Source organism: Sarcophilus harrisii, chromosome 5 (genome assembly GCF_902635505.1).
Source record: "Sarcophilus harrisii chromosome 5, mSarHar1.11, whole genome shotgun sequence".
NCBI classification, from domain to species: Eukaryota; Metazoa; Chordata; class Mammalia; order Dasyuromorphia; family Dasyuridae; genus Sarcophilus; species Sarcophilus harrisii.
This window is the reverse complement of record NC_045430.1, coordinates 169,669,563-169,683,716: the sequence shown is the minus strand read 5'-3', so window position 1 is coordinate 169,683,716 and position 14,154 is coordinate 169,669,563. Positions and strand designations below refer to the sequence as shown.

Below are 14,154 nucleotides of genomic sequence, written 5' to 3'. Positions count from 1 at the left end.
AGATTTGCCAGAAAAACATATTAGTTACCTTAAACATGTTTGTTTTGAATGTCATCATTTGAAAGGTATTAAAATGATCAAGAGCCTGGTGTAAAGTTAGGAAAACGGAGACCAATTTAGTGATATGGAAATGAAATTAATGTTTAGGACATTTTAAGGAAAACATCACTAATACTATCAATTGTAAAATACTTGAATGAAGCTGTTTGTAAGTATTGTCTAATAGAATATTGAATATAAAATGTTTGAATAACCTGAATATTAACACGAGTGATTATCAAAGATTGAATACATAATGACCCTTCAATGTTTCTATCATTTTCACCAGTGTCATTGGTATATCTATCAACAATGCAGATTCAACTTCCTCTCTGCTTTCTCATCCAGGGAAACTCCTTTTTTTCTTCTATAATCTGTCATAAGGATGTTTCTCAATTCCTGGGAACTATCTAAATAATTTAATATTGCATAGATGCCAATGAGGAATACAGGATGGGATTCAGTTAACCCTTACTCCATAGTCAAAATATTTCTTTCCTACCAGACTTGGCAACAAGTCAACAAGTATAAAAGAGTTTTGTTTTGGGTTTATCACTATGGTGAACTCGATAGTTGGGAGACTCCCTGTAGCAGTACAGATCAACAAGAGCTCTGCAACTTATTGACTTAGAAAACAGTCTGGTACCCTAAGAGAATAAGTGACTAGTTAGCCTAGGTGTGATTTGCCAGCATATGTCAAAAGCAAGGCTTTAGCCCAAATCATCCCAACTCTGGCTTTCTATTAACTAGATTCATTAAAAATAAAGTAAATATTGATTTAATTTGGTGAATCTTGGTGAATTTTTAATAGAACTTAATAGCCTTATCTTGGTATATTCTGCATGGAAAAATGAAGTTATCTCAATCAATAAAAAATAAACATTTATTAAGGGCCTACTGTGTACCAGGCACTATGCTAATAAACACAAGGATACAAATAAAGGCAAAAGATAGTCTCTGCTTTCAAAGAGTTCATAATCTAATGGAGGAGACAATATACTATATATATATATATATATATATATATATATATATATATATGTATATATATGGATGGATGGATGGATGTATATGAGATCTATGTACAAATAAACTATCTACAGGATAAATTAAAGATAATCAACAGGGGAAAGACAGGAGAATTAAAGGGGGATTGGAAAAGGCTTTCTGTAGAAGGTGGTATTCTAGCTGGGCCTTGAAGGAATCCTTATTGTTAACTTTTAGCAAATTCTCGTTTTGAGCAATATAAGATGAAATAGCCTGTAGTCTTCCAAGATAATGGTTTTAATTCCTTGATATAACCAAATTTCCCAATTCCTTTACTTGTCTCAGTAAAGAGAATCTTTGGAAACTGTTCTTCCATTTAGCTAACACTTATATGGTGCTTTCCATTTGAAAAGTACTTTACACAAATTATCTCATTTGATTTTCATAATGAAAATCTACTTATGTGTCTTTGATCAAGGCTCTTAAACTGTCTGGGATTCAGTTTCTGCATCTGTAAAATGAGTGGACTGAATTAAATGACTTTGAAAGTTTCTCTTGATTTTGAGCTAAGATTCAAATATACAGTCCTGTGAAGGAGATGCGATATTACTCCCATTTTACAGCTGAAGAAATTGCTTTTAAGAGAAATTTCGTGATTTGCTTTAGTAAATGGCTGAGACAATATTGGAACTCTGATCTCTCTGATTGCAAATATGATCCCTTATCCACTAGGCCATGCTTCTTCTATTTAGCTATAACTTTATTTTGTGTTCTTTCATTTATAGCGAGTCAATCTGATTCCATTCTTCCAGTATTATGCCTACCCCTTGGTTACCCAACAAGGTGCTATATTTAGAGTACCAAGAACTAGATTAATGTTAACCAACAGTCTAAAATAGTGATTCTGAGGATTTCTCTTTCTTCCCTCTTTGCCACTTCCAACCCAGAAGCAGAAGGGAGTTGCATAGGATCAAGGATTCCAGTATTTCATCATGGCCTAGAAATGGCCCTGGATTTCCTAACATACTGCAAGAACTAGCAGATTCTTTCATGATGGGGAGACTTCTAATATGGCCCCAGAACACAAAGGATATCTGATTTCCAAGGACCAGCTGAGTTAGCTGTGTCTGAAGAACCTTAGAATCAGTAGACCAGCCAGTTGGTGATAAAGTTTTTGCCCATGGAAACCTATGAAACAAAGAAAAAAGCAAAATACCCAACACTTGATGAATTGGATTTTGTTTAATGTATTGAAGAGGCCATTATATATGATTTTGGAGTTTGAGTATTGTCATCTTGAATCAAGAAAGAGTGACATGATTTACAACATTTTATCATTTCAAAGAAAGAGTGTGCCATCTTTATTCATTTTTATGTAAGACACTCTGAAATGTAAAAGGAGCTTTTAACACTCTAATGGGTTTTTAGCCTAGACAGAAGTTTTCAGGTAACCACAATAATGATCTCTTCTTACTTCAAACAACATAAAGGGTTAGGGTTTTCTTTTTGTCATCAACTCCTCAAACTCTCAACCTCTCTTATTTACAATTTGTATTGGTCTTTCATCCTTTTCTCAGAGATAGAGATCAGAAGGATTTATTTTATTTAGAGACAGCTTAGTGTTTTACTGTACTGGATTTTGAGGCAGAGGATTGGAGTTTGATTCCTAGCTCTGATGCTTAATTCCTTGAACAAGTCCCTTAATCTTTTTGTGACTCAATTTCCCAGTCTACAAAATGAGGGAATAGTTTTTGCAATGGACCTTTAAATCTTTAATCACCCTTTTTTATAGCTAGAATAAGTTATACTCTTGAGAACAAAAGAACCTCTTAAGTGTGAATTTTGAGTAAAAGATTTAATTCAAAAGATAGTATTAGATCATGATTTTACTAGAAGCCAAAGACTGAAGCAAACAAGGTTAATTAGTCTACAAGCATTCAATAAGTCTTTACTATATTCCAGGCACTGTGCTAAGTGCTGGAGATGCAAAAGAAAGTAAGAACATAGCCCCTTCTTCCAAGAAATTAACATTCTAACTGGCTAGAGTTAGCCAGTTTCATTTCAGCTGAGTTTTCAAGTAAGCCAAGAAAGCTAGGAGTAAGAAGTTAAGAAGAGAGGTTTTTCAAGCATGGGGAATACCTTATACAAAAATATAAAGTCAGGAGCTGGAGTGTCATGTGAAGAACAACAAGTAGTCTGGTATAAATGGATTGTAGAGTAAATAAAGGAAAATAAAATATAAAATACCTGGAAATCAAAGGAAGTCAGGTTGGAAGGTCTTTAAATGCCAGAAAGACGATTTTTATATTTGATATATTTGAAAGTAATAGGGAGCCACTGGAATTTGTTGAGTAAGAAAAATATTGTCAAATTTAGAAAGTGGATTGAAGTGAAAAGAGGCTTAAGAATTACAAGACTATGTAAGAGTCACATATGCTAATAGTAACGAAGATGTGTCCTACTGACAAGTTATTTGTAAACACCTTAGAAGAACTCAAGAGTGCTGCTTCTCCACCATTTTCCCCAGTGCTGTTGAATCACTGAAAGGCACTTAACCTACAATTCATTTAATTCTTAGGACCATAGGAATTGAAGCTAGAAGGGATCTTAGAGATCATTTCATTAAATTTCCCCATTTTGCAGATGGAAACTTTGTCACAGACAGGTGAATAAATTTATAAGGTGATGGATGGAATCAAAAAACTAGTGCTTGAAGCTTCAAAATATGCAGCTTTTTTCCCCTTTATGTCAGCAATTTACATTTTAAGTGAATGTACATTCTCAATCAACCAGCATTTATTAAATACTTACTATGGACTAAGCTTTATGGTAGGTGCTGGGCTGACAAATACAAATGTCAGTCAGTTCCTGTCCTTAAGCAACAAATAATCTACCAGAAAATCCTAAGATATTCTACTTATTCCCTGAGTTGGGGGGTTGCTGATTTGCCCCCTGTTTTTGATATGACTTCTTTGTTTCACAGGTAAGGTCATGTTGACTTCAGTTGGATTGTCCTCGCAATATCTGAAATCCTCCAGTTGCTGTTATTTCCAAACAATCATTGTTTCTGTAGAGTTATTTTAAGTGATTCTTAATAGTGTTTTTATGAGATTTGTTCTACTGTAACGCTGTTGGTTGTTACTCACAATACTACACTTATAACCTGTGGTCCCTGAAAACTTCTTGTTACCCATGCTTCTCACTTGACTTAACAAATCTTATAGAAGTAGATTATCTTTTAAAACAATCAATAGTCATTCATTTAGTACGTGGTATGTATCAGACATTGTGCCAAAATAATTATAATTAGAAAAATCAGATTATATTTTTTAAATTACTAGTCTTAATATCTGTTGGATAGCCCATTGTGACTCCTCCTTCTTTCCATCAAAAATGACTATCATTTTCTAAATCAACCATGCTCCTAATTATAAAGTCACTTTTAACTCTTCTCTTTCGCTTGTTCTCCATACCCTTCCTAACACCAAATTCTGAGATTTTTTCCTTCAGTAATGCTTTTCATTTCTCCCTCTTCCTTTTTGTTTTTACTGATTCAACCCTAATTTAGATCCTTCTGCTCTTACTACTTGAACTTTGTAGCCTTCAAATAGCTATTTCCTGTCTCATTTCTTTCCCACTACATACTTGCTCTTTAGTCTTATTAAAACCATCTTCAGATCATACTCCTCAAAAACCTTTAACATGGCTACAAAACAAAATCCTTATTAATTACCCAATTTAGTGTCTTTTAAATTCTATTATGGGTTTTCCCATTCTAGCTTTATCTTTCACAATTCCCCAAGTAATCTGCCTCCTCCCATCAGCATGGCTGATATTAACAGTGCCCCCCCCTCAACTCCCACCTTGCTTTGAATGCCCATTCCTATATATATATATGCCCATTCCTATATATATACATAATTTTGGGCAAGTTATTTAACTTCCCTTGGTCTCAGTTTACTTCCTATATGTAAAATGAAGTGACTGAAGTAGATCAACTCTGAAATCTGTTCCAACTGGTTCTTCAAACTCCCACTCTTTCTTCCTCTATTATTATCATGACCTTTCTAATTCATAGTGTTTAGTTTGTCCTCAGAATCTCTATAAAATTTCTTTGTTCCATTTTTACTAAAATCCTACTCTGAAATTCTTAGAAGTTTTTTCAATGGAGTGTAAGATCTACCAGTGTTTGTAAAGGTAGAAAAGCTTTAATCTGAATGTCCACTGTATAAGACAAGCTACATTAAATAAAAGTCCTTTATCTGAAGGTTGGAAAGTTGATAATTCAGTGTCCATTTTTTTTTCTTGGAAGATAACATTGCAATTATAAAATGGGTGGGAAAGGAGTATAAAATGGCCCAAAGAAGTGTGCTATCTCTTTATTCAGCAAGAATGATAGATAAGGCAAAAAGGACTAAGAAATTCCTAAACTGTCTATAATGCCTAATTTAATTATTGGTGTCCTCAATAGATGAATAGATGATTAATGTACAACCATTGTGTTAATATACTATTGTAGTAACTGGAAATTATCCATAATAACATTCCTGCTATATCTAAACCAGAAGACATGAAGAAGATAAATCTTTAGGGACAAGGAGAATTCAAAATACATCTAAATGTAAGAAGAGTACCCAGGTTCTTTTTGAAGAGGCAAAGAGAAGAGTGATAGATTTCCTCCTTGTCTCTGGGTATACAAGGTCATTTTTTCATGGAATTTTTGATTCTCTTGCCTTGCAGTGTTCACAGAGAACATAAATAAACAGACCACTATCATGATAAGGATAGCTTTTATATGAGTGCATGAAGTAGACAAATATTACAAAGAACCTCATAGAAATCATCCAAATGATGTTAATTCTATCTTGTCACTCAATAACATGAATATGAAGGTATTAGGAAGGGATGGTAAAATTATGTTGGAAAACTTGAGTTGGGATTGAGATTCTAGATTATTTAGAAGCCTCTTTTCTATTATGAAAACTTTATTTTAAAAAGTTGATAGCTTTATACATATCAAGAACAAAACATCACAAAAAATCCATTTAATAAATAATCATTTACTCAAAAGATAGTAATTATTTCAGGAACAATTGTTTGTGTATAGTCATATCCCTAAATTGTTAGAGTAGACGTCAAAGAAAATTCCAAATTGAGAAAAAGGGGAAAGGTACATTTTAAATGGCATTTCCATAGTGACCTATCCTCTTTATTAGTCGCTGAGGGAAGAATCCCTGGATTCAACTCAATAAAAACATAATAAATCCATATTGTAAACAATACATTTTCAAAGACATTTATTCTCTATCCTCAAGATAGCCCAGAGAAGAAACTTTGTTTGCTCCCCACCCAACTTTCCCCTCCAGAAAAGTAACGACCAGCTCATACACCTGCATGCAATTATATAGTCATCTGTATACGATCGTTATTTGAAATATCTATGCAAGTTTCAAAGGTATTTTTTATGAAAATGTGAGAAAAGCAAAACAAGCTTTGTATATGATTTCTATATCAAACTACACCTTTAGAATCAGACAATTCACTAAGATGTAGAAAATATAGATCCTACCGTGTTTATGGTTCAGTGATTTTAAAATGGTATTTGACTCAGCAGGAAAAGCAAAATGTAGTCATGAAAGGTGTCTGCATCAAGTAAGGTTATAAAACTATGAGATATATGACTGTGGAGATAACTTCATTCAATAATCTGCTAAATATTGATTTCAACTGAGAAATAAAAGAAGTATACATGTTCACCAAAAATATTTACCAGTATCATAGAAAGTACTTTGAATTAAAAAATGGAGGCTTTTCTAGGACGCTTTTGAGAATATGCAAATACTTTTTCATACCAGTCAATGTAATATTTGTATTATACCCAAGAATATTAATCTCTGTAGTGAAAACCACCGCATTATAAAAGAAAATTGACAAATGATCTAAAGTAGGTGAAAAGCAATATTGTCCAGACTAGCTGGACAAGTGGCATGTTGAATCAGTTCATCAGTACATGTCTTTTCAATAGATACTACATATAAATTATAAGTAAGGACCAGAAATAAGTAAGATTAGATCAGATTGAACAGTATTTAGGAAATCGTCTTTGAAAGATCCCAGAATGCTCATTTCTATGAAATCCTTCTTAGTAGTCATGCTATATGGCTTAAAATTTTAGTGTGTGTGTATATATGTATATATGAAAGAAAGAGAGAGAAAGAAAGAGAGAGAATGAGAGACAGAGCGAAAGAGAACGAAAGAGAGAGACCTTCATTTACTTTAAAATTATGGCTAATTGGAAGGACATGGCAAAAATGAATGCTGGACATGGCAGTTACGTATAACTTGCTGGATATAATTTTGACAAAAATAGGATATTACCTATAACTTGCTTATAGCAGTTATTGTAAAACAATAGTTAGCATATTACTGCCTTGTAATGTGGGTCGTTAGGTCAAATCCAGGCCACCTTTTGTTTTGTTTTTGTATACAGTCTACAAGTTAAGGATGTTTTTATATTTTAAAATAACATTTAATTCTATTCAAAAATGTAAAAACCATTCTTAGTTACAGGCTGTATGGGGAAAAAAATGTTATACTAGATTTGGTCCTTGAGTAGTAATTATCTGACCTCTAACATAAAATATATTTTCAAGGACATGAATGTTTGTTCATGGAAGTGGTTCAATCAGTGCTAAAATTGTGTGCCACTTGTTTGGCACTCACTTTACTTAGATGTGCATATGATAGCTATCCAACTAGATTGTTTTAATTAGATCTGTCCAACAATATTAGAGAGCCTTTAATAAAGAATGAACTTCCTGTCGCTATAAAGTAGAAAAGTATTTACAGGGATATTGTAGGAGAGATTTTTCTATTTGGGGAGAAGTTTTATGTCCTTCAGTTGTCCATTGCATATTTAAAATTATATGAATCTGAGAATTTTCCAGAGAATCTGGGTTTCCATATTCCCTTATCCCTGACACAGACTAGACAACAAAAATTTACATCTTACTGAAGGATGTTGCTGCACTAGAAAATCAAGGATGGACCTGGAGATAGTGAAAAAGGTACACTTTGTATGAGATTTATCTTCCTTCAAAGCCTATTCAAACAGCCCTTCTCTCATTGCACAGACCCATTTCTCCATCTGTTGCTGAATAAGGAGAGAAAGAGGAAAAAGATAAAGTTGAGAGAGAAAAGAAAGTGTTTAGGTTTATCAGACATTCCTGAATAAAGAGAATTTGTTTCCTTCTGACACAGAACCAAAGTGGTTCTAGTTACTGAGCCCATCACTTTATCCAAAAAAGAAGAAATATGAGAGAGAAATAAATAAATAGCAAAGACTCTTCTATCAAGTAAATTCCTTAGGGTGGTAAGAAAATGAAGTAGAAGGGTCTTCAGGAGAAAAAAATAAAGAGCCCCCAGGATCTCCAGAGAAAGGATCTTTATTTTCTAAAAGCTTTAATTCCCTTCATACAGCTTCCTTGTTGTGGTAGCCTATCTATCCAATGAACTATTTATTTTGAATGCCCTTTACTACCTACTTGAAGTTTGCTTCTGCAAATCAACTTTTGAAGCATTTTTGATATTGGCAGCTTCCATCTCATTGCTGCCAAATTAGCTGTGTCTTTTCAATGAGCTATTTTTGCTTTTATTGGTACTGAGTTTTGGATCGGTATTTTATAATCCTATTATGACCTGTCTTTTTAGAGTACCTGTTTTGCTACAATAATGAAAGAACCTTCAGCTTCAAAGACCTGTGTGTTATTTAGAAGGGAAAGCTGGAAAGGAAATCAGTAAATTGCATGCTGTCAGAGTGGTTTTAGGTGACTTTGTACTTTCAATTTTTTTTCAATTTTGTGATCATCTAAACTATAGACATTTCAAGTCTGGAATTTCAATGGCAGCAACAACCACCACCACAAAACCAGGTTTTGCAAAGAGCAGGGATGACTCATCTGTGAGGATGGCATTGTAGTGATGACACAAGAAAAGGGGGAGAGAGAGAAAAAATCCATGGTAGCTTTTCTCTTTGTATTCCTGACCTTGAAGAAAAATATAACTTGTTTGTTACAGAAGTTGAGCATCTAATGTACTGATGCACCCGTTAGTCCCTCTGTATTAAGCAGAAAAGCACTCCCAGTTGCCTGTGATTGCTTTGAGGGTGAAATATTTCTGTAATCTGGTGAACTGGGTTTTGTCACTATTGTGTATTCATTTGTATTGTAGAGTATTTGCTGTCTTGAATCACTTATTCCTTCACCAAAAACCCAACCCCAACAACCATCCATCCATACTCTATTTTAGCACTGTTAGAATATGTGTCTTGGTTGAGACTTTCCAAGGTAATATCATTTAATTCTCTTTTTTTGCTACAGAGATCATGAACCAAGCTGCTCCTGCTAGAAAGCTAGAGGAGGTCCTTCATCTAGCGGAGCTCTGCATAGAGGTATTACAGCAGAATGAAGAGCATCATTCAGAGGTGAGAAAAATGGTTTTTAATGTAGAATAATGCTCCAGGCACTTCTCTTCCTTTTAATGGGAGCAACACTAAAGAGCACGTTAGCCACATCAGGCCACTCACCTTCAGGGAAGGGAATTTATGTAAAATGAACAGAAATCAAATCATACTTGCATTCCCTTAATGGAATCCTTGGTTCATAAATAGAAATTAAAAGGCCTAAAAAGAGAGAAACAAGTGATAGTACCAGGAGGTGATAAAATGTCACAGAAAACATGTAGTTTTCAAACAATTCAATTCAAGCAAACAGATACAGGTATTGATTACCTGCCATGTACAGGGGAGCAAACAGTTTGTTTTCAGGGGCAGAATAAAGAATAGGACAAGGAGTCACAGATTTAGAGCTAGAGGTCATACAGGACAACCTCCTTATTTCACAAATGAAGAAACTGAGGCTCAAGTTAATAGACTTGCCCCAAGTCACCCAACTAATAGGTGTTTGAGGTGGGATTCACACATTGGAGCCTTCTTGACTCCATGTCCAACATAATAGCTACTATGTCCCACTCTTGCAGCTTCAGATCAAGCAGAAAAAGCAACATTTATACACACATGTCTTTAAATAAAAGACATAATGTACAAGCTCACTAAGCTATAAGTTATAATAGTACAGAGACAGAGGAGAACATTTGTGCCTTGGGAGATAGTCGTAGTAGCTAGCATCTCTATGATGCTTTAAGGGTTGTTTGTGTGGTATCTGATCAGAAGTTCACTAGAAACCTCTAAGCAGGGGAAAAACTTCAGATTTCTACCTCTTTTATTCAAGCTCCTTAATTAAATTCAATTAACATAGATAAAGCACTTTTATAATCTTAAAGCTATACAGATGCTAACTGTTATATAACAGTTTTGACTGTGTTTTAATTGATAAAAAGCTATGGTTTTCAGATTCTAATTTCAAATTATGATTACCTGGATATGCTAAAAGCAATATTGATTTTTCTGTATAAACCCTAAAAATGATTCCACATAAGATCAAGTATTTATTCACAATAATGAGAGGCTTTTTTTTTTTTTTTTTTTTTTTTTTTTGCTGGAGAAAAGAAAAGGAAGCTCTCTTTATATAAGGCATGATAAAATTGAATACTATAGAATCAATTTGATTATTGAAGAACCACAAGAAGTGAGCAGGAATACACAAGAATAGCTATATGTAATTTATGGCATATTTACATTTAATGAAACCTTGCTCTCAAAAGATGTAAGAAGCTCCAGGAAGTGCATTTTAAACAACTTCTTGAATAAAGATATCCATGAAACCATACCATCGTTAAACGAAGATTTATTGTATCTGGTTATAAATATGATCATTCAAAACATCTGCTTTTCGCTCACACTGTGGAATCTAGTTTTTACCTTGCATCTGTCATGTGTGAACTTGTTATGGATATTTTATTTTAAACTGAAGAAACAGCTGCTTCAATAATTTGAGATGAATTCCCAGGAGGCTCTATTCTACACTAGTATCACTGCTGTGTTACACTGCAAATGATTATTTGATAAAATAGATGTGTTTTCTCTTTGTCTTTTGTTGAAAAGCATTATCATCAGAGTATTAAGATTTTTCAAATTAAAAAAAAACTAATTCTGATTGGATACCACATTACAGTGTACTTTTCTATAAAAGAGATAGATTCTTTATAGTCCAAATAGTTCTGTAGATTTTACAAGTATGGCATTTTCTTTACTAGCACCAGTAAGGAAAATGGTAATTATGCAAGGTTCAAACTCATTACTCTATTATGATCCTCATTTCCTACCATTTAAAGGTAATTATTAAATGTTACATACTCATTGCAATTACAGTTAAAATTTTCAAGAAAACTAATATACATATTAAAATGTAACAGGTACCAACAAAACAAAAAGCTGATATTATTGCCCAGACTCTAAAAAAATTAAGTTCTTAAAATACAAACCATCTTAACATAAGACAATCTATATAGCAACTAAAGATCAAAAACACAGGCTTCATAATAAAACTATGACAATGAACTCTTGTTATATTTTTTTAATATTGTAATGTTTTCCCATTCTGCAATGCTTTCAAATCCTTGGATTTCCTCAGGGAAGAGAGGTATGTGTCCCATTTCACACAAAGTAACATTGTTTTACCAATTTTTCTAGTATGGATTTCTTTATTTGATGGCATTATAATGTAAAAACCCAATTCTGATTATTTCTAATTTTTGAAAACATTTTTCCTCCTCCTTGAAACTCAAGAGTATGAGTCAATCTCTAATTAGTCTAGGTGTTGTAGTGTAGGGACGTGTGTTACCAGTGATTAATTACATATCACCAATTTTCCTCTTACCCATCTCAATGAATCAATGTGTTGGGGATTTTTTTCATTCATTGACAAATCTTTCACAGAACATTTATGGGAATTTAATTTTCAAGTTTGCTACATCATTTCCAAAGTGACTCAGGGTGGTAGTTCTCTCGTCTAATATTTATTTTGCTGTATGTTCAAACTAGCGTTTCCTGACTCCTTGAAAGAGTATCCAGATCAACTCCCTTGGTAGAGGTTAATCTATCTGCCTCCAAGAGACCTTCAAGTGGCTCATGTGTCAGGTCCTTCTATTTCCATTCTACTTCTGTTCACAGTGGCAGTTTACTTTTCAGGGCTAAAAGGTTGTTCCTATCCTTTGGCAAATTTTCGGATAAGCAGGATTCATCTCCTTCACATTTTTGACAGTAACTTTCCTCATTAGACTTTTCTCCCTCATTTTGAAGGCCTCCTCTTTCAGCCCTGCCTTTGAATTCTTCCATCTTCTTATGAAAATTATATAATCTTATAATATTGTCAAGACTAAGTATCCATTCGCAGACTTCTCATATATTTACTGACAAAAATTTTGGATTGAATCAATAAGTCTGTCCATCTACAAGGTATTACGATTGGCACAGTTCCAGAGGACCTAGATACTTCGATAATACACTTTTCAGCCCTCTTATCTGCCTATGTAGAACTTAGGGTTGTAGAAATCATCTCATAGATGAGGAAAACAAGCGCTGATAAAGTGGCTTGGCCAAGGACCCACTGTTAATTAGCAGCAGTATCAGGACTAAAATCTAGGAGCCTATTGATGAACCCAGTGCACTCTCCACTATACCAATCAATTCAAATAAACAAGAAATTATTAAACACCTACTATGTGCAATACCTTCTGCTAGGGATTTTGTTGTTCAGTAGTTTTAGTCTTTTCTGACTCTTTGTGGTCCCAGTTGGGATTTTCTTGGCAAAGATACTAGAATGGTTTGCACTTTCTTCTGCAGCTAATTGTTGCAGCTGAAGAACTGAGGCAAACAGAATTAAATAGTCTGTCTAGAGTTACTGGACAACTAGTTAATGTCTAAAATCAGATTTGAATTCAAGAAGAAGAATCATTGTGCTAGCAGTTTACATTTTGTTGATGGATGAAAACAGGTAAACAGAGAAATAAATATTAGAGAGCTGAGAAGGAACAAGACTGGAGAAAAGTAGAATGTCAGGGATGATGGCAGAAGTTTGGGAAGAAGTAGCAGGTAAAGAAGGTGTTGCCTTAGCAGAAAGCAGCTCTGAATCAACATAGGATTACAGGAGTGCCAGTTGGTTGGGGCTGTACCCTCCAGGAGCCTATGATGGCATTTGGTTTGATGTCATTCCCTGATACTACATGGTTGGGGCCAATAGTCTGAATCAATAAATACCTAGATATAGCATGCTCAAAAGATAGACTAAATTCACACAAAACACTTCATTTCAAGATGGTAGAGAATATATATATATCCACAACCTTGGTCAGTTGAATATTTAATATGGCACCTAAGACCCTAGTCAGGATAGTGCTAGAGCCTTATATTTTTAGAAGAGAGGAATGAAATGTCATGTTTTTTCCTTCATACCCCCATCATTGTGGAACTAGGGAGAGGTTTGCCTTCACATAATCAACAGATTGAAAGCTTTTTTGCATGGTTTAATGTTTTATAGATCATTATGGATAAAAAAACTTTTATCATTTAGTGTCCAAACTTGTGATCATGAACTCCTCTGTAGATTGGATAATGCACTTGGTTAGCTGGACTATGGCTAGGAAGGCTTTTACAACTTGGCAGAGTTCATCAAAATTTACATCTCATTGGTATAGCATTTGAGCTCCTATCTGCCAAAGCTTCACAGTAAGATTTTTTTAATAGGTTCTTCCTAATACTTCAGTAAATTTTGGAGAAAAAACTCAGAATCTGGCCAGTCATAACTTTTCAGAAACTCATCTTCCTTCTTGACTACTATGAATATTAATCTTAAAAAGTACCCAAGAAATTGCTATTACTTGTGTCCTGGAATATCTTGATTGTTATTTTCTTAATTTTTTTTTAAATTTTAATGGTAGTGACTATAACTAATGTATAACTTTGGAAAAAAATTCTTTGAGATAATATAATATACTTAATCAACCAGTAAGCATTTATTAAGCAATTGCTATGTCCCCAAACACTTTGTTCTACCTCTCCTCACTCACTGTGAGGATTCTGAGTCCTTTCTTATTTACCATCAGTATACCTCCTAAAAGAGAGCAAAAATATGAGGTAAAAATCTTGGGTGCTATTTCATTCAAGTTTCCTGT

The 14,154-nt window shown here is 33.9% G+C and overlaps 1 protein-coding gene across 13 annotated transcripts in view; it reads left to right on the top strand.

The window, feature by feature from the left end:
* CADPS2 (calcium dependent secretion activator 2) overlaps positions 1-14,154 on the top strand; it is a 678,697-nt gene that overhangs the window by 563,315 nt on the left and 101,228 nt on the right. For 8 of the 13 annotated variants that reach the window (XM_031938931.1, XM_031938930.1, XM_031938928.1 and 5 more), the window contains 2 exons: positions 9,405-9,508; positions 11,616-11,624. In XM_031938931.1, coding sequence (XP_031794791.1) covers positions 9,405-9,508; positions 11,616-11,624 — 113 coding nt within the window. The remainder of the gene's footprint in view (positions 1-9,404; positions 9,509-11,615; positions 11,625-14,154) is intronic. The other 5 variants (XM_031938932.1, XM_031938929.1, XM_031938941.1 and 2 more) reach the window with 1 other exon arrangement.